This window comes from Syngnathoides biaculeatus, chromosome 7 (assembly GCF_019802595.1).
Source record: "Syngnathoides biaculeatus isolate LvHL_M chromosome 7, ASM1980259v1, whole genome shotgun sequence".
NCBI lineage: Eukaryota > Metazoa > Chordata > Actinopteri > Syngnathiformes > Syngnathidae > Syngnathoides > Syngnathoides biaculeatus.
In genome coordinates, this window is record NC_084646.1 from 15957335 (window position 1) to 15985268 (window position 27934).

Consider the following 27934-nt stretch of genomic DNA (forward strand, 5'->3'; position numbering starts at 1 on the left):
CATGAACTTGCGACGATATTATTTAAAAGAACTACAGTGGCCGGGAAATGCAAAAACAGACGCATCTATGTAAAATCCCAGGAATTCACACAAAGCGCCACCAGGTGGCAGTAATGTTCCGCATATTTTCTCTCCATTATGCTGTCAAGCATATTCAAAAGGTGAGCAGCGATACATCATTTTTCACCCCCATTCTCCCTTTTTTCACACTTAAACAGTGGCGCAGTGTGTAGTTTCCTCTGTTCACATTTGCCAGTAAGTGGATGGACCAATAGGTCAAGTAGACTGACCTTGCTTTGTGACGCAAAGGTCACCGTATGGTCACAGGGGTCACATCAAATCTCAAAACCGGATCTGCTGACACCTCCATCACAGTGCTACGACATCACAAGTCTATTCATGAGCACTGCAGCAATCAGGACCCCCTACCAACAGAACCCCCCCAATGGATGGTCAGTGCACGATGAGCCCAATCCTGCGCTGCGTGTCCTTTTCACCCCACAGACAACCACATGAACTCCACATGAACCTCATGAACAGGTCAGCCGGCGGTCAATAACCAGACACCGTGACAACAGTACTTTGTGACTTTATTATTATGATTTAAAAAAAAAAAAAAAAAAAAAAAAAAAAAAAAAAGAGTTCTGTCTAGGACAACAACTTGCATCATATGGCCACATGGTGGTATTTCAATGCCAAGTTTGTCTTTTTTACCAAATCACGTTACTCATGTGCCCTCTCCAGTTTTTTCCCCATTCTGCGTTGACCACATACAGATGACGATCCCACCTATTTCCTCACAGCCTCCCCTGTACGACCCCCACCCGGTCGATGAAAAGAAACCTTTATAAATACGCCCGCGCCCTGGCCGCAACATCCTTCGAGCTGTCGAGTTTGCAGCTATTCCTTTGTGGCGTAAAGATGCACACGGCACGACGTTGACCTCAGCTGTATTGTCCAAGCATAATTTCTCACACAGACCAAATGCCCGTCTACCTCAATCCTAACTCTTTTCCTATGTTACATGCGAGCCGAGGGAGTGCAACATCTATGAAACCATACAACAACCATAGCACGAAAGAGAGAGAGAGAAGAGTGGGGGGAAAAAAATTGTTTTTAGGTTAACAGCTCCCTGAACAAAAGTGTGACGTCCTCGCTCTGGTCCAGTTATTGTGACTGGAAGCAGACAGTGATTAGGTTGAGGTCATCCAGCAAAACATCTGCGACACCTGCTTCTTGGTGCTCAGCTGTCATGATACACACAAAAAAAAAAACAAACAAATAAAAAACATAAAGGGAACACACCAGAAAAAAAAAAAAAAAAAACAGTTTCGGCCCAAAAATAGTGCCGAGAGGCATGTTTGTTGGTAAATAATAGTGACAAAACATGCCAAAAATTCAAGACAATTAAATAAACAAAAAACATGACGGCAAAAAAAAAAACCCTAATAATATAATATTGCATGTAAATATTGTATAAAATCCTTAAAAATACAGTTTAGGTAACTAAGTACTGAAGTCATCACAGCCAAAAGTGCAGAGGTCCATAAATAAAACATCGACTGCGGGGCTTCTCTTGGGTCGAAATCCGCTTCACTGACCCCGACGGCCACCACAAGGGGCTTAAAAGAGAAGCGGGTCAAACGGAGTTCAGAGTTCACCAACTAGGACGTACACTGAGAAGAGAACGCTCGGCGGTTTGTTGTCGTCTGCTCGCACAAAGCAACTGGGTGGCGGAGGTTTTGATGACAGAGGCACAGGGTGGGTGGTTGGGCGTAGGGTGGAGTGTAGGAGGGCGTGGGGGGGGGGGTGACAAGTTAAGGTCCGGGTGAGACTATTTCAAATGGACAGCGGTCACAGCGAGCAGAGGGACGGGCACCCGCAACACGCAGACACACCAGCGTTAAAGCTACGCAAAGGTCGGAATAAATACACAAACGGGCAGAGCGGCGTCGACGACGTGGACCTCGATCTCGCTGGGCTGCTGTGTTGGTCGCTTCTCGCAATTGGCTGTCACGACAATGTAATAAGCGCACCGGCTTGATGACAGCGAACTATGTCGAAATGAGGGGAAAGCGCTTCATTGACCAGGAACGTAGTGTGGCATCGATGCGCATTTCTAAAAACTTTTCAGGGAGGATTCAGTGACTCGCCACCGGCAGCGGGCCGCTGGCCCTCGCCGCCGTTCATCGCTGCAGTTAAGTGATGTGAACAATTTGCTGTCATCGCCGCCACTAATGTGACAGCTGGGATTGGCTCCGTTTGACCTTCAACACTTTCTTTCCTTTGTCAATGTCCAGTGTTGAAAAGTAGTTGGTGTGAATCACCCCCCCCTCAACTCCACCCCCCAAAAAACTTCCAGGGGTGGTGTCAGGTCAAGTGAATGGCGAGGTTGCCCCAATTGTCGGACGCTCAGGGGATTGAGAGCAGACGAGCGTTTGTCCCGCTAACGATCTCGTCTCAGAAAACATCGCTTTGGAGCCAGTGCTGGTCCGGCCCAACTCACAGAGGAAAGCTCAAAATATCTATTAACAGATGATTATTAGTGTTTTTGAATTAGATTCATCGCACTTTTGAATTTTGATTCAGCACACGTGCCGCAACGTTTTGTTTTGAGATTGTGTTTTAAACGCACGTGCTGCACTGCATGCAAATGACCTTTGCTTGGTTTCTTCATTCCTATTGGGGTGAATTTTGAAGCAAAATTTGCTGCCCAGCGCCTCCTCATTCACTCACTGAGCTTCGAGAAACCTGCACACGCATTTCAGATATTCATTCGTGGCTAAGGTAAAAGAGCGTGCAAGGTCAAAATAAATGGAGTGATTACCGTAATTTCCGGCCTACAAGCCGTGACTTTTTCCAAACGCTTTCAACCCTGCGGTTAAGGCGGTGATGCGGCTCATTTGTGCATTTTTTCAAAGGGCCACTCGAGCGGAAAAGGTAAGAATGAGACCGGTGGATTATATGTGCCGAGGAAGTGCCTTTTACCGGCCAGTTAGCACTGTGATAGCGTGTTGCTGCTGTTACTGGTGTGTCTCAGTGATATTTACCGGTAAATTGTATTTTACCGGCCCTGTAAGTGCGCCACTGGCGTGAAAGCAGCGCTAGTGTTAGTTAACTAGCTAGCGCTAAACTCTGTGTACCGCGTTTCTTTGTATTATCTCGTGTTTGAATGTGGGTTTCAATGTGGACACTTGCGGCTTTCACACAGGTGTGGCTTGTGTATGTACCAAATGGTATTTCCTCTACAAATGTACTCGGTGAGGCTTATAACCAGGTGCGCGCTGTAGGCCGGGGATTACGGTAATCAGTGAATATATGATTGCGATATTTTGGGGAGATTAATCATGAGGTGATGCTTTAACTTTGCCACCCCTATTTCTGACAGCGGTCCTTGAAAGTTTTTGACACACCTCGTGCGTGTTGATGGAAGAATTCTGCGGACTGTGTTCTACCGAATTTGATTTATTGACGTCACCGAGCTGTGAGTGCACTCGTGAGCGGTTGATTCCATGTCAAGCGCTTCACCGTCTAAACGCCGAACATGTCAACTATGTGAAGCATTTTCACAAATCCACGTCTCGGCAACTCCTCTGGACAGCATTCAATTACTCAACGCAACACTGGTGTTGAAATTACAGTTCAGAACATCCATTGGTAGTCTGTGCTACCGTATTTTTTTTAAATAAATAATTAGATGAATCGACCGTTAAATTTGCTCGTACTTTAACCAAAAAAACATGGCAACGGGGTTCTCCAGCGGCCCCACATTGGATGGCTATTTCGCTTTCTTTCTGAAGAAGGAAGCAAGAGCGCACACATACACAGCAGCCCAAATCAACAGTTACTACAGCTAATTCATATTTCGTACCCCACCCCCCACCCCACCCATATCAAACACTGAACTAGTGGCAGAAAGCAAGAACAGTTACAACTTGTACAGTTTCTACAGAGATGAAGAAAGGAATGGCTGACGGTCAACGGCCTACAAAGACACTGAGGAAGAAAAGGGATGCCATTAAGACAATACTGAATAATCAGGCAGCCCGATTAACACTTGGTCCCCCCCCCCCTCCACCCCCTAAAGAAGAGCTGGGGGGGGGGTGTTTAACACCCACCTCACACTGCAGAGAAAGGCACTAGAGTGGGCTTGTTGCTGTTGGGCGTAGAAAAATAAAAGCGATATACATTCATAGCTCACAGGTCATTTAACCGCAAATCTGGGAGTAGAAACACAAATGCACTTGTAGAAAAATAAAATGTAAAAAAAAAAAAAAAAAAAAAAAAAAAAAAAAATTACAAAGGGCGGGAACGCATCGCATGGCCCCTAATTTTCCTTATTTTTGTATACTGGGAGACGAGTATGGCTACTTTTGTTAAGGTTTAAAAACCCACGAGCAGGTAAATTCAGGTGCGCGCTGACGACAAGCAGTGGAGCCCTTTGGTGCACGCTGACATGGGAGGGATGCAGTTAGAGGGCAGGTGTAAGGGGCGTGGGGTGGGGTGGGGGGCGTTCGGATAAGGAGGAGGGAGGGGGCTGCTTGGCGGCAGGTCACAGCTCAGCTTTCAGTGCAAGGAAGGAGTCAACGCGACGCAGGTTCAGACGTCGGAAAAGCAGAGATCCGAACACCCGGCGTGACGTACGATGTGTGCGTGTGAACCTGGGAGGTACACGAGTGCGCATTCGAAACCAACAGAAGTGAGGGACTGTGAAGGCCGGATGCAATTTGGGGGGTGACCTGGCCGCTAAGGAGTGTGAATGGGAAGAATGTGAGTTAAGTTAGTGAAGAGGGGAACAACACCAGTGCAGGAGTGTGAAGAGTTCAGGGGGCGGCGGCGGGGGTGAATTCTGCAGTTCTTCACTCCCAAAAAGATGCGTGTGGAAAATCCTCCCCATCTTCAAGCTTCCCGGTTCCTGCCTCATCAGTTTCCCACCGCCCCTCGCCATCGGCGCGTGGAGGCGCGGCGTCTTCGTGTGTGCTTCTTTCTTTGTTCTGGCGCATGCGTGGTCGCGGTTCAGCGATCGGGTTGGGCCGACGAACGAGCCGCTCCCCGAGGAGACGTGGCGACCTTCGGCTCCGCTTCCTGTCACGTGGCCGTGGCCTCCAGGTAGCTCTGTAGTTTGCGGACGGTGGACTCGTCCAGCGAAAAGAGGTCAAAGTCAAACGTGGTGTTGGTCACGTTGAAGTGGCCCGTCTCCTCGATCAGGTTGACAATCTGCAGCGCAAAGGCACAGTCACAATTTCATTTCAGGAAAAATCTTTGGGATAAAAACGTGCGTGACCAACAATTTGAAACATTTGTCCTGAAAAGGTGAGTTCACGCGATGAACCATCAACAAGGCATGATTATTTGGCACTTGTCAAAATGTCCATTCGGTCAAATTGATTTCAATACTTGGCAGAAACTAAACAAGGCACCACATAATTTAGACTGAAATACTGTGGTTGGCCGCATAAACGGGCTGCCTGAGAGATCGAACTCGGGACTTTGGCGCTTACAACAGAACAACAGCAGCAACATTACGAGCCATCTGGATGAATAGTTCTCACTTTTATTCACCTTGGATGACTAAAACGTAAGATTGAGGTCAGTCACCTAAATCACTTGCACGTCGTAACTAGACTTTACATAATCAGGATTTTTGGGCCCCATCACTGATAAGAGAGTTTAAAAAAAAAAAAATGGAGCAGTCATGTTCATTTATTGTGTGCCGTATACTTGTGCATTTGACTGCCCAAAAATATACATTGACAGTACAATAAATAATTTATATCTTTGTTCAATTATGGTTAAATTATTGGCACAGAAGTTCTTTTTTTTTTTTTTTTTTAAACAACCGGATCCCCTTCCTGATGTCAAAACAGATGAAAAAAATAACAATGTAAATACTCCTATATAAAAATAAAGTACCGTAATTCCCGGCCGACAGAGCGCACTGGTTATAAGCCTCACCCAGTACATTTCTAAAGGAAATACCGTTTGGTACATACATACACAAGTGCCCACATCGAAACTGACATTGAAACGCAAGATATTTACAAAGACGGTATACAGAGAGAGTTTAACGCTAGAGCCGCCACGTTAACAGTAGTCCCCCGTACCAACGCTGCCACGCTAACAGGGCCTGTTGGGGGGAAAAAAAAAAAAAAAAAAAAAAAAAGGTAAAATTCACTGAGACACGGCAGTAACACATAAGCACAGCGCTAACAGGACCGGACTGGTAAAAGTCACTCCTCCGCAGATATATTGCACCGGGTTCACTCTTACCTATTCCGCTGGAGTGCCCCCTTAAAATATGCATAAATTAGCCGCATCACCACATAAACCGCAGAGTTGAAAGCGTGTGAAAAAAAAGTCACATTTTATAGGCCGGAAATTACGGTAATTCCAACCTTAGAATGAGCGACACTTTTGGAGGTCACATTATTGCACAAGTTTTTGAATAATGGTCCAAACCAGTTGTTGCAATCAACAAATTGGATGAAATCATGTGCTCGTTAGGAGAGTGAAAGCAACACTATCATCATGGAAGTAAGTATCAGGGAAAAGAAAAAGAAGAACACACACCTGCTGCAGGACATTACGCTCCCTTAAAGCCATCAGTCTGCGATGGAGGTCCACTAATTCTTCTGTGTAGGCCTGCAGTGTTTGGTAGGAGGAGGGAAAAGGGTTATTGAACACTGGTACATTGTTATGAAATGAAAACAAATGCCTTTTAAAAAGGGTAAAAAGGGGTAAAAAGGTGCTCGTGAGCTTTTTGTAAGCAGTCAAAAATACGGAGTGGGGAAAGACAACATTTTAAAAATCAATGCCAACAGCACGCATTTTTGTCAAAACAGCTTGAGCTACCTGAAGGATACACAACGTGGTATTGAGCGAATTTCACAGTTTAAGAAATTATTTAAGAGGGAAGGCTTAAGGATGCTGTGGCAGCTCGTGGAAAACTATTTGCATAAGACTATTCCAAATGAATTAGTGAGCGCAGGTTAAAATGACACGTGTGTGAGAGATGAGGCATAAAAAGTGGAGGTATTTACCCTTCCTACCTTGTCGTATCCCTTCTTCAACACCTTCTCGGAACGGAACGACGAGTCTGGACTCTTTCTGCCAGATACCTGCACTCAGACACACGCAGAGACTCCGAATGAGAATAAAGAACGTTATGACAGACGTTGAAAAGGCCTAAAAACCCAGAAATTATACGTATGAGTCATGACTGTGAGAAACGAGGCCTGACTTTATTATTGGAGGAGCTGTGTTTCTGCGGGGGTGGGGCGGGGTCTCGTCCGGGGCGGTGCGAGCCGTCACTGCTGTCGCTCTCGCTGTCCAGGCTAAGTCTGACAGGGGGGAAAGGGAGAAGGTCAAAGGTTAGTCCCACACAGATCTGGATGTGGAGGTTGAATGTCCGATTAATTGCTATTAAAATGGGTCAATGTTATCTATGGTTGTATTTCAGGGCTCCCAGCGTGGGGGGGAGAAGACTGACCGGGAGTCACGATTGGGGGGATTAGTCTTCACAGGGGTCCCCTCCTCCGAGCTGCTGTCGTCATCGTCCGACTCCTCTGACTGGATTTCCTCCACCATGGATCGCAGGGGACCTGAGAGGAACAAAGGCTACTTTTCAAACAACACTGCGGATTGTTCCGCTCACACCAAACGACCGGGATTATGAATTGTTAAACAACCGAAAGCAATATTTAACAATCAAATGTCTCACAAAATATTTTAATTCAAATGACTCATATTTGTGCTTGGACATTGATGTCTGCTCAAAATCAAGTTTCGTACACCGCACCTTGTCCCGGTTTCTGTCCTGGCTCAAAGTCAGAGTCGGAGCTGGAGTCAGAGCTGGAACTCGAGTTTGAAGGACTGGAAGGAGCTGATTGCTGGATGTGGAGAGGCATGATGATTCTTTTTAAAATATGTATACAGAGTTGGGTCCTACATCTGCTCCAGAAGTACACTTTGACACAATCTTTGTTGAGAGAAAGACCGACGGACTATGGGCTGGCAACTCTTTGTTGAGCTGGAATTAAAACTAGATGCAGATCTCTTTGCATTTTTGCCTTCTACAAAAAAACAAAAACAAAAACAAAAAAAATCAATACATAAAGCAAAACAACCATCATACCTCCGACTTAGAAGACGCTTCATCCTCCGAATTTGACTCTTCAGACTCGTGCAGTTTTTTGGGCTCTTTTAAATCCTGTGTGTCATTTTTGCCCTTGGCCCAGCGACCTTTTTCCTTGGAGTGTTTCTTGTCAGCGTAGGGCTGACTGGCAGCAGACGATGACGACACACGAGGGGAACCTGTGAAGGGGCCACCGGAGGGGCCCTTCGGCCCCTCAGAGCTGACCTTTTTCTGCTTCTTTGCACTGGGCTTGGGAGACTCCACAGTAGAGGGTCTTTTGCCGGGGGCTTTGGATTCTCCCGGAGCCCCTCCTCCTCCCGCGCTGCCGCCGCCACCCCCTCCACCGCTCCCGGCCCCCCCTCCCTTTGGAGACATGCCCTCCATCTTTGACTCCTTCAGGGTGAGTTTGGGCTCCTTGAAGGCTGCCTTGGGCAGGACCTTCACTTCATCTTTGACTTTGATGTCTGATGGCTTTTTGGAAGATGAGGATGAGGAAGGCTCACGTCCACTCTTGCTACTTCCATCTCTGTCATTGTCCCCTTTCGACGTGGCTTTGCTCTCAGAGTCTTTTCGGGGTCTTTCACGGTGCTCCTTGGTCATCTTGTGCGGTTTGGGTCCCTTGCTGCTCCCACCACCTCCTCCTTCTTTACTGGGTTCCTGTCGATACAAAAAAATAAACAAAAGATATTCAACAAAAGATTTCTATTACCTCAAGACTCTGTTTATATTTTCTGGGAAAGTGTTTGAGATAAACATGGATCCTTGACTGCAGAAGACAAAGTGACCATGTACAGTGAATATAAAAAATCTGCAGAACCAAGCCTAAAGGTCAAGTGTCATGAAATGGATGATTTTTGGTATGTTATTAATTAAAAAAAACACAGCTGGTATGGACCCATCCGTTTTTTTCCCACCACAAAACATGATTTTGACGTATATGTATATTTTTGTAACTCCCACCACGAAAAACCTCTCGAGGGATTTGTTTTCGAGAAGAAGCAGGAAGTGACGGAGGCTGTAGCGCGCTCAGGCAGACTCGATTCTTTCAATTAGTTTTACCTGCGGGAAGGTAGCTCGTCGTTCCTCCGTGTTAGCCAAAATGCCGGCTCATTGCATTGCTGGACATTGCTTGAACATTCAGGAGGATGGATTCACTCTTCATAAGTTTTCAAGAGACCCAGTTCGTTGTGAAAAATGGATTACACAGGTGCAAAGGACGAGAGCTTCGTGGGTTCCAAATGACCGGTAGGTGTGTATACAGCTACTAAAATAAATAATAGTTTGGGGCGAACCACGTAATCCGCCTCAGTTGAGGGGGGGGGGGGGGGGGGGCGTAATCCGTAACTCAGGCATGCTAAATGTCTCGATGTGCGCATCGGAAGGCTCCCGTGCAGCAGCCGCTGAAGGACGGCCTCCGCCGGCCTTGTGAATCGCCATCGGCCAGGGTGGCTTGTGTGGCCCCGTTTGGAACGGATGGGGAGGCGGTTTGGCCGCGTCGTCGTCGTCACTCGCAGGCGGGTGTTCTTTTTATCACCGTCGCACGGAGGTGGATCGGGCGGGGAGGTGGTTTGGCCGTGAGCCGTATATCATCTAAATATGACTCGAAACAATAGGGTAATATTGCCCCGGACGCTTCACTTGATTGTGAGATGTTCACTTCTTCGAAAAGAGCTTCTGTGTCTGAAGGGGCGTGTCCCATTGTAGGGGCCACAGCGTGTTTTCAATGGCGAATGTCCGGTGTAACGTCACGGACAGTAAATGCAGCCAATATGGCGACCACTTGGATGTCGTCAAATGACACTTCTGCAACTTTGCGCATGGATGCCGTGCTCTCCGCTCATATTTCTTTTTTCATGTAGACATTGAAGTGAATAATGTTATATGTATTTTTCACTTCAACATCTATTTTAGAATGTTTGTAGGGATGACACTTGACCTTTAAATCTCCAATTTTGTGATAAAAATGAAACCAAGCAAAACCAATCTTCAAACTTTTTCCAGCATTAATGTCACATATATTCCGTAAAAAAAAAAAAAAAAAATCATAAAATAAGGTTCTTGATTAAAAATGGATACTCTCAAACTAATACTTTACTGCCATCTTACAGCCTTCAGTAATTTGGGAAGGAGTCTGTCAGTGTGTCACATCTTAATGTGGCGATAATTGTTCACTCACACAGGAGTTTTTGCTAAAACGCTCCAAAACTCACAGTCCTCTTCTGATCACCCGACAGATGTTTGCTGGAATTGCTACTCAAAACCTGGACTTTCATTGGTGCAATCAGAGGCACTTTAAATGGTGACATGTGTACGCCGTCTACCGCTTCGCATGAGATGGAATGCAACTGGTTAATTTTGAACAACATGACCAGTTTTAAGAGGATGTGCACACTTTTGCAACCACATCAATTGTTTATTTCTACGTTCCCTCTCTCAGAGCACAGGTTATAGGTCACATTAACAGCGACAACACGTTTTATTGATTTATATTGATCTCGGTATTTGAACTGTGCTGTCGACATTTTATATCCACAATACATGTTATCAGACAGTAATTATTATGCATGTAACGCAAATGTTTACGAATGTTTGATGCCGTCCAAACAAATGTAATATATAATTATATCTTTGTTGTCTTCACAGCATGAGAAACAAATGGAAGTGCTGAAATATCATCTGACTACTGAGTACTGGAGAGAAAAGAACACGTGGCCCATTCTTGGCAATGGAATTAGAAACCAATTTAATAAGAGGCTGGAAAAGATCAATGTAGGAAACATACCACAGTGTAACTCAATTAACCCCTGGAAAGAAAACTGGTGAATGATTTTTTTTTTCTTTTTTCTTTACAATGTGTAAAAGTCATATTTCGGATCTCACATTTATAGGACTTTGTAGTCTTGTTGCAGACAGATGTAGAATACAAAACATTTACAATCAGTGATAGATTTAAGTGAGGCAAGACTGACCGATGCAAAGAATCTTCACATTTTTTCTTCAAAGGTAAGATTAGATGTCTGACTAATTTAGCACGCATGCCGGTGTCTAACGACAGTTGGTAACAATTATAGGCTTGAGTCAGCCAGCTTAGGGGGCAGATGTGATGGTTAAAGGCATACAACCAAGCAAATTTACAGTTTTACTCTCACACTTGCAATTTTTGAATTGCCCTTGCGAGAGGAGAATGACGACTAAATAATTTCAATTTTTCTGCATTGTGACTTGGGAGCGTAACCAACCTTGGACACATGAGATGTCTTGGTTTTCTTGGGATCTGAGAAAGCTGAGAGGGGGATGGTGGGGAGGATTGGGTAGTCTGGACTGGGTCTTGATACTGCTTCAGCCACCTCCGGAACCACCAACACCTACATTTAAAAGGGAAGATAGTTGCGGGTTTCATGTATCTACACCACAAATTACAGTATAACAATTCAAAAAATAAAAATACAGTATATTTGGATTATTATTTTTTTTCTTCCCCCAACCGGAGAGAAAAGGAATTCAGAGAATGTCTTTACCATGTGAGTTGCTACAACTAAACTGTATGGACAAGAACAGTGGTTTCAACATGTGTTGAGCAGTCTCACCCCTCCAGCTTTGATCAGCTTTTTCCTGAAATCTTTGGTGGGATTGTTGAAGGTGAGTTTCTCGCAGCGGAGGTGGTTAACCGGAGGATTACCCTCCAAATTCAGGAACAGGTCGTAGTTGAAACACACCTTTTTTGGCTCTTCCTAAACATATTTCATCAATTCAGGACATCAATGTGAGAGTAGGTGGAAGCAAACAGCCAAACAGAATGAACAAAAGTCTCCAAACTGATAAGAATCAAATATTACCGTAATTTACGGCAATTTTTTTCACACGCTTTCAACTCTGCTGTTTACGCAGTGCTAGCATTAGTGCCGTGCTAGCGTTAGTGCACCAGGTTATAAGCCTCGCTACACCGAAAGAGTTTAACCCTAGCGCCACGTTAATGCTAGCGTCGCGCTAAACTAGCGTTAAACTCTATGTACCGAGACTTACAACCAGGTGCGCTCGGGATTTACGGTACTTGTAGGATTCCCTTCAGCATCATCTGTAAGGGGACTTCATTGTTTTGCCTATTGAGAACTCAAACAGTGTAAGATGATGATGATGAAGTGATAATATAATAGGTTGTTCTAATTTTATTTTTACTGGCATCATATGAGTCAAAACTATTTTTATGTCTGAAGTACCGGAACAACCAGACTACTTCTGGACTTAGAACTACCACCATTTCTTGGACATCACAGAGGGAAAAAGTGTTTCCACTAAAAGTATTCAAGACTTCATTTGTTTAAAACCGGTAAAGGTCCTCAAGTAAAACTCACAAGCGTTTAACTTCAAAGTATATCCACTCCATTATTGTTTTTTTTTTAAAACATGTTATTAAACACATATGATACTACTTTCCTTGGACAATTGCTCTCGATTGGGCACTTTTTTTTTTTTAATCCTTTTAGACAAATCTGTTAGAACCAATGAAACATTTTTCCCCCCTCTTACCTTGTTCTTGAAGTACACCTCAATGAGCATGAGGAAGCCTGCGTAGCCTGATTCCTCCACTTTGTATGGGGGCTCCTTGCATACTGCAGACACAAAGACAGGAGGAACATTCGCCGGGATGATTTTTGGCGGATTATTTTTTTTTTTTTTTTGAGGGGGGGTTATATTTATTTTTAAATTTATGTATGTATGTATATATATATATATATTATATATATATATATATATATACGCACATAAAATGTCAGGTTTTTGTAATTAACGACACCAAGATAAATCATTTAAAAACTTATTCATGTGGCCTAGAACTTGAACAAAGAATATATTTTGAGAGTGGAAGCAAAAATGAAATAATGATTGTGCATGGCTGGCAACCAGTTCAGGGTGTACTTCTCTTGCCCGAAGATAGCTGGGAGAGGCTCGAGCACTCCTGCGACCCTTGTGAAGATAAGTGCCTCAGAAAATGGATAGATGGATGAAATAATGTGGTTGCACAAAGGCGGACAACCCTCTTATCACCGAAATGTGGTTGTGTTCAATCACAAGCAAACTCGTGTTAGATAGAAATCAGCACAGGCCATCTACTATTAAAGTTCTTTTCATCAACGCCAAAAGAATGTCATCTGTTCTAGTTGGCTTTTCCAGACATACTGTATGACTAATAACCCTCCCAACCTCATTAAGATCAGTCGTATGGAAACAGTTTGGCTACCCGGTAGAGAACAAAATGGAAGACCCACACTTTTTGCAGTACTTTAAAAAAAACGACCTTCAAAGATATCCAGCCATCCATTTTCTTTTGCCGCTTATCCTCACGAGGGCCGCGGGGCATGCTGGTGCCTATCCTATCTGTCAAAGAGCAGGAGGCAGGGCACACGCAACCGCCAATCGCAGGGCACATAGAGACAAACAGCCACACTCACAATCACACCTAGGGGCAATTTAGAGTGTGTTTTTGGGATGTGAGAGGAAACCGGAGTGCCGGGAGAAAACCCACGCAGGCACGGGGAGAACATGCAAACTCCACACAGGTGGGGCCGAGATCGAACCCGGGTCCTCAGAACTGCGAGGCCAACGCTTTACCATCTGATTCACTGATCCAGCCAATCTCAGGGCACTAAATGTAATACATGCAGTATTATGATGGATACAGATATTATTGTTTAATCCCTAGCAAAAACAACCTCAAGTCAAACTAGTGTTTATGTGTCTATATATGGTTAAAAGAACATTTATATCGGTAAAGTTTTCCACAGAAAGGGCAATTTGGGTCGTGTTGTTTTCTCAACCTCCAAATACTTTAAATTAGGTGATTAAACGACATTGAAATATCATTAAGCGTCTGATTACATCTTCATTTTGACACTGAACTCTTTTATTCTTCCCGTTTTAATGATGTGCCTTTCTGTTAATTACTTCAGATCCGCCGTTTGAAACGGGCCCATTAGCTGATGTGCAGCACATTAGGTACGGGTGTGTGAAATGCGTCTTGTCTTCGAGGAAGTGTGTGAATACGTTGCCTCTCATACCTCTCTTGGGCTTGGGGAAGCTCTCGTGCAGGCGGAAGACAACCTTATCTACAAAGTGCTGGATGTCGCCGTTCTCTGGCCCTCGGACAAACACCATCCAATCGTGGGTGAAGCCCTCGGATGTTACTTTCTTCCTCAGTTGAGCTCTGTGCCCCAACTCCAGTTTCACCTGCACTGTGCACTGGAAAGACGAGAACAAATATAGCTGTCAACGCTTTGCCTTTCCATTCGGTCGAAAATGTCCAGGAAGTGCAAAGGTCAAGGAAGCGAAGAAACGGACCCTGAGAACAAGAAGGATGCATCCAATCAAAACATGCCACCCATTCTCAACAACAAGTTTTCCATACTTTAATTAGCACAGCAGCAAGGTCAGGTTTATTCAGCTGGGCCCTTAAATATATTCAAACTCTTTATTGCCCTCATGATGAGTTACAGAATAATCAATTTTAATATAGTCGAGTGCTGAGAAGAATGAATAACCCATGAAACATAGTGTCCTACAAGTGAAAAAAAAAAGTATGAATTAATATTTTTACTTTGAGCAGAGTAAACCATATCCTTTACATAATTACCATAAAATCAATTGAATGTTGTCTGGTGATCGTGGCTTGGCTTTTTATAACAAACAATATTCTTACTTTTTTTCCCCTAACACATCAAATTACAAAAACCTGTTGTAAAGTTTAATCTCCGTTAGCATACAGTTTCAACAAAAAGTGAGAGATGAGATAAGCATTTCTGAATTGTTCATAAAATGTCATCTGATCATCTACAAATGTCAAACTAAACAGCTGAGCAGACAATATTAAAAGGTTGCCTTGATTTTACAAAACACGAGTGCCATAAACTGAATAGAGAATTAAAATGAAAAAAAGAGAAAAAAAATTATACCAAATCACAATTTTAACAATGATGTGAAAACGTGGGGGGCGCAATTTCCTGTGTACAGTGCGCATTTTACAAGAGTATAGGGGAAAATTGGTAAAGAAATTGTTTTATGAATGCAGTCACTGTGATTTGACGGGGGCATATGCACGAAAATTCACGCCCGTAAAATTTGTTAAGAGTAGAAATACATAGATATTGAAAAATGTTGCTTATTTTGTGTAGTCTTGACATTAGTTTACGTGTTTATTTCATAAAGGGTAACAAAACAAGCCTGATGCTAAACCATCAGTATTCACCCGGAAACAGGAAATGCAAGTTCACCGTACTGAGCATTTTTGGAAGTGATGCCAAAAGCGCATGTTCCCAGCTTCTTCAAGTACTGCGAGCACATTTACGTCAAAAGTCATCAATATCATAAGCCATGTCAAAGGAAATTCAGTTTCAAGTGAAAACATTTCTGGGATCTAACATAGGTTATGTTTCAGTATCTAACTATGATAAGTATGAGATTGTGATTTACTTTGACTCGATCTAAGTTGTAACGTTAGTAACGTTGTAACTAGTGTGTCCAGATATCTAAATGTGAACGGTCTATATTTAGTTTTGAAATTGAATTTCTATTGACCTCTTTAAAAATGTCTGTCTCGGTCTGTGCAGTGTCAATAAATTATGATTATGGTATTATGTAACAACTACATACTCTGGTATAACAACTCAGTAAGTTATTTTAAGGTCTTGAGATTCCATCCCTAATCACACCCGCAACTTTATATCAACGGGCATTACTGGCCACACCCGTACATTTTTCAAATGTGAGTGACTGTGAATGTATGCTGCCTGTTAGAGATTATGAAAAAGCTCGTACACTTTCAAGAAGTTGGTGACTTCAAACAAAACATGCCCTGTCGTGTTTTAACACAGCTCGATGTAAATACAGTACCCTGAAATAAAAGCTGGAATTCTGAAATGTTGTCTCAGTCATCTTTTTATGTGAAACCCAAATGTCTTCAGTATACAACAAAAACAAAGGAATTGACTTTGCCGGTCCAATACTTTTGGAGGGGACTGCTTCTTCTTCTGCCCTCCCTGAACATGTATATTTAAATACAAGACAAACATTATTTTACGGATTGCTAGCTTAATACTAACAATCAAAACTTCTATTGACGGGCTAGCTAAAATTAGCATTTACAAGTGGGATTTTCTCTTCAAATAACGAATATACACAGGCAAACTCCATAATAACACATAGACAAATAATATAACATTCACAGACAGCAATCTTCCAAGCCGATTATCCTCACAAGGGTCGTGGGAGTGCCGAAGCCTATCCCAGTTAACTTTGCCGTTGTACTGCCCCGATGAAGCCAAGTCAAATAATTCATATTCTTTTTAATCATGAGTTTACTGATGTTCTTGATGTCAATGTGGCACCCTTACTCAGAATAGTGTGATGTACATTAATACCACATAAGGCCGAGGCCAGTTGTGCGAATGCAAGATGTTCCACATATTGTGTATGCAGGGTTAGGGTTATAACCCTAACCCTAACCTCCACTGCCTAACCCTAACCCTACCTAACCCTAACCCTAACCCTGTAAAAAGTGTAAGGATGTCATCAATTGACCCCTCCGTGGATGTTGCGCAATCCGAGTCACTGACCAATCAGAGGCCAGAGATCTGCATAATCTCGGACTCAAATCTCAGACAACACTGGGTGGATGGTCCAGTATAGCTTCTGTTGGCGTTTTATCGCGTATTTGGGTTCTTTAACAATATATATGGTTAAGAGGCGTAGTCACGGACTTTATAATAGTGACGACAGGTATCCTGAAAGGCTAGTTGGTGGAGTTCAATTCGTACCCTTTCCAAAACCGAAGACCCAGTACGAAAAATGTCTTTGATGATCAAACTTTCTGTAAGACCGCATCATCAACTGAATCCATCTAAAATCAACCGGAACAGAAGACAGAGTACGAAAAATGTCTTTGATGGATAAAACTTTGAGGAAGACCGCATGATCAACTGAATACATCAACCGGAACCAGATATGTTTGCACGAAGGTAAACCCTAAATTTGATTTTCAATTCATGTCTCATATAAATGAATTAGCAGTTCTTCGCTTGCATAATATAGCTACGTGTGAATGATTGTCACACTTGATCTGTGTTGACCGATATTTTGCGATGATCTGTCTGCACAAACGTGTCTCTGTTCGGCGGTGAGCTAGGCTACACCGGACTAGCAGTCCTAAAAGCCTTCGACGTGCACTGAGACATCAAGACTGAAGGAAGGATGTTTGAGGACACTAAAGTAGTGATTGTCGTACTCGGTCGGGACTTGCGTAGGTTCGGCACTAATTCAAGAATAATTATTGAGGGGAGCGCGTGACGTCACACAAAGAAAACGAGAGAAACAACTCGTAAATCAAGCCTCGCCTTCTTTTCCTTCATACGGTGGTTCACAAACGGCTATACAGATACATATACAGATTCTGCACACAAGTGTGATATGTAACACGAAAATACGAAACTGTCAATGACGAATTCGTCTTTGGGTTATAATATATTCTATTATGTGGCTTCTCGGTCTTCCTCTGACTCTGGAAAGACCTCGCGCTAATATCAATGGTTTCTCCGTCAATATGCGTGTAAATACCATTGAAATACCCCTCGCTGAAATACTTGAACCCTGCTGTCTGCTTTTCAACGATATTTCACTGTTAAATAAGAATGCGAGTGAGAAATCAGCCGGTAAATTGGACAGTTTCGCTCTATTTTTTTCTTGGTGCGCCAATATTTTTGCCAATTGTTTGTCTGACGTCAGCGCACGTGGCGTGACGTCACTTCAGGAGGCGTGATTAAGAGGGCTCAATTCATATAGAATTAATATGGGAATCACAGGAAAATTCAGCCAACGATTCCAAGGTATTGTTAACTTTAGAACCAGTTCCCAGTGATTTCAATTCTTGACACCCATCCCTATTTATAGAGTATTAGGGCAAAGATATACTGGTCTTTCCCACTTGAGATCAAATGGATCGTTCCCACCTGTAAATCACTGGTACAACAATAGTTTATCAGATAGCCACATTGTCTTAACCCCTGGCTCGACACGCCCCTCTCACCATATTGTCCCACAAGCAATGCTGGGTGTCAGTAGCTTGCGCTTGGAAAAGTTAATGTTACGAAGAACATGGTCCTCAGATGTGCTTGGGGAACGGGCAATTCTGATGAAAGATATCTCGCTCGGTTACAAGGGGCCCGGTTGATTCATTTTTCAAAGCCTAAAACACAGCTGACGAAGTGTCGACAATGGTTTAAGGCTCACGGAAGAGCGCACGTACAACTAAATGTGAACAATATCAACAAACATAAGGCTGTATGTTTGAAGGTAAGTGAGGGAGAAGTATCTTCTCTGAGTTTGATTGAATTATTATCACTGCTTTATACATTGCAGGACAACAACTTTCACTTTGTTACTCTATCACTGACCTGCTGAATGACGTGTGTAATGTTTTATGCCGAAGAGTCGGGTTAGTGATACCTAAATGCGCGATGTCATGCAAGAGAAACGTCTATTTGCCTATTTGTATCGCATCGGACTGGGAGCACTGGGTTCCATTATGAGCTAAGTCAAACTTTTTCATCTGGTGACTACGGTACTGGCTGAGTTAATCAGCATTGTTTGAATGTAGAAAATCAAACCTAACTCACTTATAAAGATGATATTAATTATGATATTACTCGTGATCTTTCTAAGTAAAAAGTACTCACCCTGCTTTACATGTGCAGTACGATTCCATTATTTTATCCTATTGGATTTCACTATAAAGTTTGTGAGGCAACAAACTTTTTTTTTTTGCATCAATCGCCAACATTTTGCTGTAATTCTGACATTGCGTCCTGCTCCGTCCAAAATCTAAATTCCGTGTACATATCCTTGCGTGAAATAGTTGAGACCTCTCTGTAGCACTCCTTGGACAAGTCTGACGCATTTGGCAAAAAACATACCGCAATGATATCTGGAATACACGATAGAGAATAGAGTTCAAACCTGCTCTGTTCAGTCGTCATTTTGGAAGCTGGTGGGACATGGCAAATGTAGCTAAGGGGGACGGAGTTTAAGATCGCCAGTTGGAAAGGTCCATTGGGGTGAATGTGGCCCGCAAACTAAAATTTGTTTTACACCCCTGCCTTAAAGTATTAGCCTGTTAAATCAGTTAATGTATCAATTTGACAGATTCAAATTCTATTTTGATAGCATCCTGGAATAACTTTTTTTTTACCTTAGAGGTTGGGGAAAAAAAAAGTGCCAGCAAAATTTTATGCCGACGGTAGCTTGAATCCCATGAGGAGGACCATGTGAATTGTACCCGCGTACACAGAATGAGTGGTCTCCCGGTGGAATGGAATGGCGTAAATTGGCACGGGAGTATTTTGGCTGCCTGAGTCGTAGATCTCCAAAGATTTGTCAAAAGGAGAAAGGATATTGCTGGCATATCTCTTTAACGAGAACAACGACAGCGTGCCATTGTGACAGCAGTGTGTTTGAGAGAATGTGTACAGTAGTGTAGAAGTGGCTAGCTTGTGACGTGCCTATGGCATGGAGTGGAGGAATGAATTAAGATGGTGACACAAAAAGCAACAGAAAGGCACTACAGTATATGTCCTGGGAAAAAAAGGGAAGAATGTAAGGATTTGCCTTCAGCTGTGAATGGCTCGTGAGCTGTGATTGGGCGTATGTGTATGTGGAGGGGGAGGCGGAGGGGGGGGCAGTAGAAGGCTGAGATAAGCACTCCATCCAGTGATCACATTGCAACACAGAAGGACACACATGCAATGCAGGCGTACAGTCACACAGACACGCACACACACACCTGGCACTCTGCCTGGCCATTTTGTGGCAGTAATGCCCTTAAAATCCACACTCCACCACACCCTACCGTAGAATCGTAGTAACCACCTGCATCAGACTCAATGAGCTCAGATATCTGAAATGGGACGGGGTGATCGGGTGTAATATCGTTTTTTTTTTTTTTTTTTAAATTGCCATAATAGTTCAAAACAAAATGGGGAAAAAAATAAATTGCTTCAGTGAGGGAAGAAAAAACAAATGCATACTGTTCAAAGGTTTTCCCCCGATCAAAGACTGCAATACACTCAGTGCAATATCACCGATGGGGGGAGCAGGAAATCACTAATAACATGAGAAATCATCCTGTCATTTAAACCACAGCACAACACACACACACACACACACACACACACACACACCACACACACACACACGTCTCATGACGCGAAAAACAACTGATCTCTCAGAGGCTTTCCCAAATAAAGTGGTACAGTACTCCCATTCCAGACATGGCCAGTGATCAGTCACAATCCAGTTAGGTCAAAAGGAGCCAGTTGGCGACATTACACAGTACACATTTCCAACACTGCCCATCAGCCAGCCCATTCAACGTTAAGAAGAAAATTTCAGGCACTGCAATGTTTAAATTGAAAATAACCCAAAGCGCATTTTTCGTTTTCGGACCGTAAGCAGAAACAAAAATGCTATAACTGTATCTGGGTATGCGCAAGCAAAAACCACAGCTAGCGCACGGACGTGTAAACTATATACTATTGATAAATAAATAAACAGGCGGGTCCACATTGAACAGTCGCCCAACCTTCCTGCCCTTCGGGTACGAAGGGTAACGCTTGTCCCACGCTGTTATGTGCCACTCCAGCTGCCTACAAGCTACAGGTAACGATGTTAAACATGATGCCGAGCTGCAGGCGCGACTGTTTGCGTCGTGTCTGTTGTCAACGCGGCATAAGTCACTAATTATCGCTTCCGTGGCAGCGAACAAGCCGCACTTCTGACAAGTATTGTCGACACAAAGGGAGGACAATGAGTAATTAGCAGGAAGACAGAGAACACAGACTGATTGGTTTGTTTATTGTGGTCAAATTTACACCATCACTCGAAGACTCTGTTTTAGCAATTCTGTGCTTATGTGGAACTCTGAAACCCACAGATAAATTCAAAAAGTAGACATACAGCGGAAAGAGCTCTTGTTGTAGTGTGACTGATTATTTCAAGAGGACACACGTTTGCGTTACATTCCCGTTGTTATAGAATGGAGACAATTACCTCAGCAGAGTGTAATGTCCTGCTCCATCTAACCTTGGGTACTAAACACAGGGTTCAAGCAGTTACTTTGATACCCTCCTCAACTTTTTAGAAAGGAAACAATAAATGTGTACTCATACCCTTTTACTAGTTGGAAACATGGTAAAAACATCTACAGTACAAAGTTTTGCCCTTGTTGCCAGCACTAAAACTGTAAACTTTTAAACAGAGATCGTTTTCTTTAGCTCAGCTAGGCCGGAAAAAAAAATGTTTGAGAGACACAAAAGTGGAACCAGATCAAGCACAATACGTTCATGGGACCAATTGACTTCCAAGTTCCAACATTTTTTTTCAATATGTGGAATATAAGTTGTTCTAGTGTCAAAATCTTATCATCATACAACTGTAATTCACTATACAAGCAATGTTTTAATTTTATTGGAGATTCTTGATAGTTTTAGTAGTACTGGGAAAAGTTGACCACACAGTAAGAGCGATAATGTAACCTAGTGGCATTAAATATGGAACTGAAATGTAATGAGCAGTCAGACACTTGCCTGTGTGCTTCCATGGTTACCATCACATTTTCACTCTTTGCCATCGCAGGTTACCCTCTCTGGTGATATTATCCAAAAAAAAAAAAAAAAAAAGTCTACAATATTCACTCGCAAAGGTGCAACAAATAATTGATTCATCGACAACTAATCAATTGTGAAATCAATCGACACCTATTCTGATAAGTGATCAATTGTTTAGAGCTATTGTTTAACTTAATATTGTCCAGATTCTCTGGCTTCTCAAATGTAAATATATATATTCTCTCATTTCTGCTGTTCTCTGTGAAAGCAGACCAATTATCTTTGTGCTTAATCAAAAGAAGACAAACATCTGCCTTTACTTTGGAAAGACATATCCCTCCACCACCCCCAACCCCTATTTTCTTGTATTTTAAAGACCTCCCCAGTAACTGAATCATAATAGAGTAACGGAAAAAAAATAACACTCAATTTGTTTGATTCGGAAAAGAGTCGTTGCATGCAGCGAGGGTGTGAAATACCTGCAACTGCAGCTGCCTCAAAAGTATATATCATATTTGTAGCCCTTCATATTAATGAGCACTCATGTAGCGCGCAGTTTCAAAAATATTTGAGTACAACATCACGACCTCTTGTGTGATACTGCTTCATTGTAGTTTATTTGACTTTGTTGAATCCTGAAAGAATCCTAATAAGTGACAAATGGTTTGTGGTAAACCATTTGCAATAAACTTTGTAAAATAATCTTTGTATCTGATTACTCACCGGGGTAATTAATGGAATAATTCAAATATCTGATATGACAGCCCGACACATTTATTAGATACTCCTCCAGTGAAATTTCAGATTTGCTTCAATCAATGATAACAGAGGTTGTTTGAAATCGAGTTTAATTTGACTTTTGAAATAAATTTTCATGGAAATCTAAATTCGACAACTCAATCAGATTCAACTATATCATAAGGCAATACAGCTCAATCGTGTCAATAACACTGCCCGTTAAGGGGAAATCCACTGATTTGCATTAATAATGTATCCAATAGGTCATGTAATATGTACACTATTTTGACAATGTGATATTAAATCCTTTCTCATTTAATAGTGTTTTGAGAAGATTTTTATCGACAATTACGAATTTTCAGGGGCGCAGCCATTTTCTCGTGTCACATGACCTACGTGCGCTGATGTGACGTGTGCTGTGCCGCAACAAAGGCTCCATTACATGGGACACCATTCATGCCCAGCGCTGATTTCTCGGATTTATCCTCATCTGATGAAGAAATAGAAGTATCGGTTGATCGGGAAGAGGGAGGAATACTTCCATACACAGCCGTGAGTGGCTCAGCTGCTCGGCTGATCTGTAAGGCGGAGGAATACTTCCATCCACATTCGTGAGTGGCACAGTCGTGAGCAGCTCTACGCTGCTCGGTTGATCGGGAAGACGGAGGAATACTTCCATACAGATTTGGACCTGTGGCTGTAAATAATGCCGCCGGCTCCCCCGCGAGCTCCCTCCGCCGCTCGGCTGTAAATAATGTGGAATATTTGGATGGTTCTTCGGGCGGAATGACGCGAAGTCTTACGAGCTCGCCCTGGCTCCGCCTCTCTTTATGGAAGTGTTCCTTCCCGATCAACTGCTATTTCTTCATCAGATGGGGATAAATCTGAGAAATCAGCACTGGGCATAATGGTGTCCCATGTAAACGAGCATTTGGAACGTCACGTAACACGTCACATACGCCCACGTAGGTCATGTCACTCGCGAAAATGGCAGCACCTGTGAAAATTCGTAATTGCTGTTAAAAATCTTCTCAAAACACTATTAAATGAGAGAGGATTTAACATCACCTTGTCAAGATAGAGTAGAGATTACATGACCTATTGGATACATTGTTCATGGAAACCAGGGGATTTCCCCTTTAAGCATAACCTAAAATGAAAATCCAAGTTCATTGCAGTATCTCTGACCTAACATCGGCGTCCGCGTTGGCTGCCAGCTTTCCGTAGATCACGCCGCTGACTCTACTGAGCTTCACCCGCTCATCCCAGGATTTTGTTTTCCACTGCACACAAGTGCCCCTCGGTGTAACTGGTTGTCATAGAAATGTCGAAGGAAGGAAACTGCTGGGCCATCATCCTCAACATGACATAAAAAATCTGGCAGCTTGGAAACCCTCAAGTGAAGTGCAAGCCCCATCCAGCCCTCTTTTGCCAGCAAACTAGGCAGAAGGACAAATTATGGCATCTCCTAAATTCACTATACTCTGGCTTCTGTTTGCATCCTTGAGCTGTCCGTTAAAAGCAAGGGATGGCAATTTGGCTATACGTTTTACAAAGATACAAAATTACAGGGCAACTACTTCATAATAATCAGCTCAATCAGTTCTCTGCAGGGCAATGGCAGCAACATAAAAAAGGACCACGAAAAGACGCTCAAAAATATCTTTCCGTTGGAAAAATCATTAACTGGCAAAAACTGTGGGCATATCTATGCAATTCCTGCATAAATGGCAAACAGTGGCAATATGTGTAAGTTGCAGGGAGATGAACATGTCTTCTGCATGCTCGCTCACCAATCTTAAGCAACTTTAGTAAGAAGCAGTTCCAGACATCCACCAGCAGACTGGCTGAAGTTTCAAACATGATGCAGTGGGGGGGGGGGGGGGCATTACAAACAATGACAACTCTTTACATACAGTAGAAATAAGTACATTTATTCACGTATGTACCTGTTAGTGAAACAATGAAAGAGGAAGTATGTCAATTTGTAAGGGCTTGTCTGTGTGAGCACCTGAAGGCCGCAGGGTCAAGACCTGCTGAAGATCAAAACCACTATGGAAACTAGTAAGAATTATAGATCATGAAAAGGATGTCAGTTGAGGATGCATAGATTTCTACCAGTCGAAAGCTGCAGGCAATGTACTGTAGTTGCACGAGTTACAAATTTAAAAGCTAACCCTCAAATTACAGTAAATTGTGCAAAATCAGTTTGATATGAAATATGTCCTCCACTAATAGTGTATGTTTTGGACATTTTGGCTCAATGATGACTGCCAATCAAAGCATGAGTACGGTTCAAATTTTCCACATTAGGACTTTGCTAGATCCCCCCCACCCTTTTCAATGGTATTATATTGAAGAAAAGTGGTGCACACGCGTTAACAATTAACCAAATGTTGGCCAAAATGAGTCTGATATTACAAGCTGGTAGTGTCCACGTTGGGCTTCTTTTCCAAGTATGACAGTTACGGGGGGGGGGGGCCCCGCCCTGGCTTCGGAAGCACAGGACGAACGAACGAACAAGCGAGCCTTTTCCCAGCCGGCGCCTTGTCCCCGCGGCTCCTTAGCCAGCCTTTAGCCAACGGCCGAGACTCCCCCGGTTCTGTGGACTTATTACGTTAGCTGGACACTGCCGCCAGTCCAAAAAAAAAAAAAAAAAAAAAAAAAAGCTTTTCGGGCGAACTAATAATTGCATTAGACTTTGAACCGAAAAAGGAGCATGATAAATACCGGCCGTGCGTATCTTTTGTGTGGTGATTTGGGGCTTCGGCTACGCAGCGGCACTGCACGGAGCGGCGGAGTGAAGCTAGTTAGCGGTAAATGCCGATGTATGAGTGGCCAGCTAGCATAGCTCCAGAACCAAACAACTACGACTTGTATAGCAGCAGGAGCAGGAGCAGCGTTGCCCCCCCCCACCCCCTCCTCTCTCTCCCTCCCTCCCTCTCTCTCTCCCTCCCTCTCTTCAAGCGACTACAACAGAGGATTCTCGCTGCCCCGACCAGCGAGAAAGCCGCCTGTATTTCCACCCCCCTCTCGTGGAAAGTTAAGCGGCCGAAAAGCGGAGACAGAAGCCACCCTACCTGGTTCTCCATGTTTCACCGGCCTCAGTGATTGCTGTTTGTATTTACAGCGGCGTTCGTGGAGCGTCTCCCCTGCCTCGGCTCCTCATTGTGTGTCAATCCAGCCGAGAAGCGGAAGGCAGACGGCTCCCCTCCCCGTCCAGACGGGCCGCTGGCAGGCAACCCAAACAGAAAGCTCTCTCGTCCAATGAGAGGGCGCGGATTTTCGGCTCTCTTGAAAACGGCCAATCAGAGCCGATCGGAAGGCGGGCCTCGCCTCCTCCTGCAAATACAAATGTCGCTTTTTGTGATGGTATTCTCGAGTGACAGGCGAAACGTCCCAATGGCTGCGCCTCTGATTCAATTGTGAAATGCACATGGTGTAATTGATAATGAATACTATTAGAATCAATGCAGAACGTCGATATGCGAGACCTGTTGGGTTTGCTCTTAAATTTTACTCCAAGTAAATTACCACACAAATAAAAAGCACTCAGATGAACTGTCCTCTGGGCAAATTACGTAGTAGTCTGTTATCGTGATACATTCTCCATACTATACAACTATGGAAAAATACCATTTTATTTAGCAAAGATTACTGCATTCAATTTGTGCATGAGGCATTCTCTTAATAGTGTACTTAATAAATACGTTTTTATGTACATTTGTGCCATAACTTCCATTTCTATACTGCAGTCGGACCTGGCCTCTACTAAACTGACTTTTGGGTGAGTGGTCAGATACACCAAGGCCGAAGGCTGGATTCAACCCCGAATGCCAGTCCTGAGGTGGAGTGCTAACCACGTGACCACACTGCCACCATGGATGGGTGTGGTCAGTGGAAATGAACTCCAGTTTTCCAAAAGAAAAAAAAATGTAATTAAGTATTGAAGATTCAACAAGGAGAGAAATTCATTTTTTTCCCCATACATATCCAGGTAGCTTTGAATTACCCCCCCCCCCACATACCCCTTAATAAATAACATCACAATTGAAAACAAGCCTCTTATGTTTACTTGGGTTATCTTTATCTGATATTTAAAAATGTTTGATTTTGTTTGAGCCCACAGTGGTTCAGTTTGTCTATATTTATCCAAATATGCTGCACTTACAGGATATTTGATTCAAAACTCAACAGAACAAAGTCATTCCTTTTCATATTCAAAGCTCTCTATTCAATCAAGGATTCATCTTTTTTTTAAATTTCCAAAAGCATCAATGGGTTGTTTTTACCCATTTAATGACGCAATTAGTTGTGCCTCAGTACATTAATAAGTCAACAAGGATGCTCCAGTATAATGAGGAAAAGAAACTGAGCAGTTTGTCTTCTGATCACCAGTCTCCACCCCCCCATCCCTAAAAGTGAGAGGGTGTCACTTCTCTTGGGCGGAACACTTTGAAGTGAGATTATTGGGCCTCCACTTTGGCCCGCGAGGTCACCGGTCCCTCATTGCACATATGCTTCCTCTCCTAAATAATCCAGTTTTCCTTTGGAGTCCAAGCAGGAGAAGGAATCCCACCTTGGTTTTCAGGCATGAGAGGGTTTCACTCACATTGAGACATCAAGTCCTTAATCCTCCTTTTCATTTGGAAATAATGGAACGGGACAAAAGTGTGACGTGAGGTCGGTTTCACAAACGAGAGCTTTCTCATCATTTTAATGATCATTTCCTTGACAAAAGCTCTTAAGGCATGGCAATGATTAAAAACATCATCTTTCGTCTAGAATTTTTAATGAATCACCATCCCTGGATGTTTATGATTTTAAAAAAAAGCAACCGTTAGCTGCCATTTTTAACCCTTCTTAGGACACTCAGGGAGATTCTTGGAATTCCTAAAGGTAAAGTCAGATGTTGTTATTATTGGATGTTATTTGGATATATAGTACAGTACTCTGTAACCGTTAAGGTACTTCAACAAAGGTTAGAGGTAAAACTGAATCACTATCACACTTTACTTTGTAACTGTTTAAATTTGCTCCTACATGATTATCAAGATGGAAAAAATTTCTGTCAAAGGATTTTTAAAAAACATCCTGGGTTCCACTTGCCATTTATGCATAAAGTGATGGGTTTTGTATTTTCCTGTGCTTATACATTTTGAGAGAAGATGAAAAAAATTGCTCTGCAAGTAAAGGAGTACAGTGGTACGGAAGTGTATGGCTGTCACACACACACAAAGAAAAAAATCCTATTTTTCGGGCTATTTTTTTCCTGTTTTTGGGACTAGTCCTGATAACTCGGAAAAAAATAGCCCAAAAAACAGAGGGAAAAATATTACTTAAAAAAACATAAAAAATATATAGTCCAAAAAACAGAAAAAAAAATACAGAAAAACACAGGTTTTTTTTGTGTGTG

At 42.9% G+C, this 27934-nt stretch overlaps 1 protein-coding gene across 2 annotated transcripts; it reads right to left on the minus strand.

Annotated features, from left to right (window-relative positions):
• Positions 1-623: 623 nt before the first annotated feature.
• On the minus strand, positions 624-26043 carry mllt1a (MLLT1 super elongation complex subunit a). Of its 2 annotated transcripts, none has more exons than XM_061825814.1 (12): positions 25599-26043; positions 14191-14371; positions 12662-12744; positions 11722-11865; positions 11374-11499; positions 8135-8791; positions 7799-7889; positions 7490-7601; positions 7241-7340; positions 7050-7118; positions 6571-6642; positions 624-5217 (listed from the first exon to the last, which is right to left on the minus strand). In XM_061825814.1, the coding sequence occupies exons 1-12, from the start codon at positions 25608-25610 to the stop codon at positions 5089-5091; spliced, it is 1776 nt and encodes a 591-aa protein (XP_061681798.1). In that variant the 5' UTR covers positions 25611-26043; the 3' UTR covers positions 624-5088. The 2 variants fall into 2 exon arrangements, with proteins under 2 accessions (XP_061681798.1, XP_061681797.1); XM_061825813.1 differs by having other exon boundaries at positions 7041-7118.
• Positions 26044-27934: the final 1891 nt, after the last annotated feature.

Bases quoted from the DNA above. Each gene is read 5' to 3' on its own strand.
- mllt1a (XM_061825813.1), bottom strand. The intron at 11,500-11,721 runs GTGAGACTGCTC...TTTTAAATGTAG, and splicing joins AGCTGATCAAAGCTGGAGGG to GTGTTGGTGGTTCCGGAGGT. The intron at 7,119-7,240 runs GTCAGGCCTCGT...GTCTGAGTGCAG, and splicing joins ACAGCTCCTCCAATAATAAA to GTATCTGGCAGAAAGAGTCC.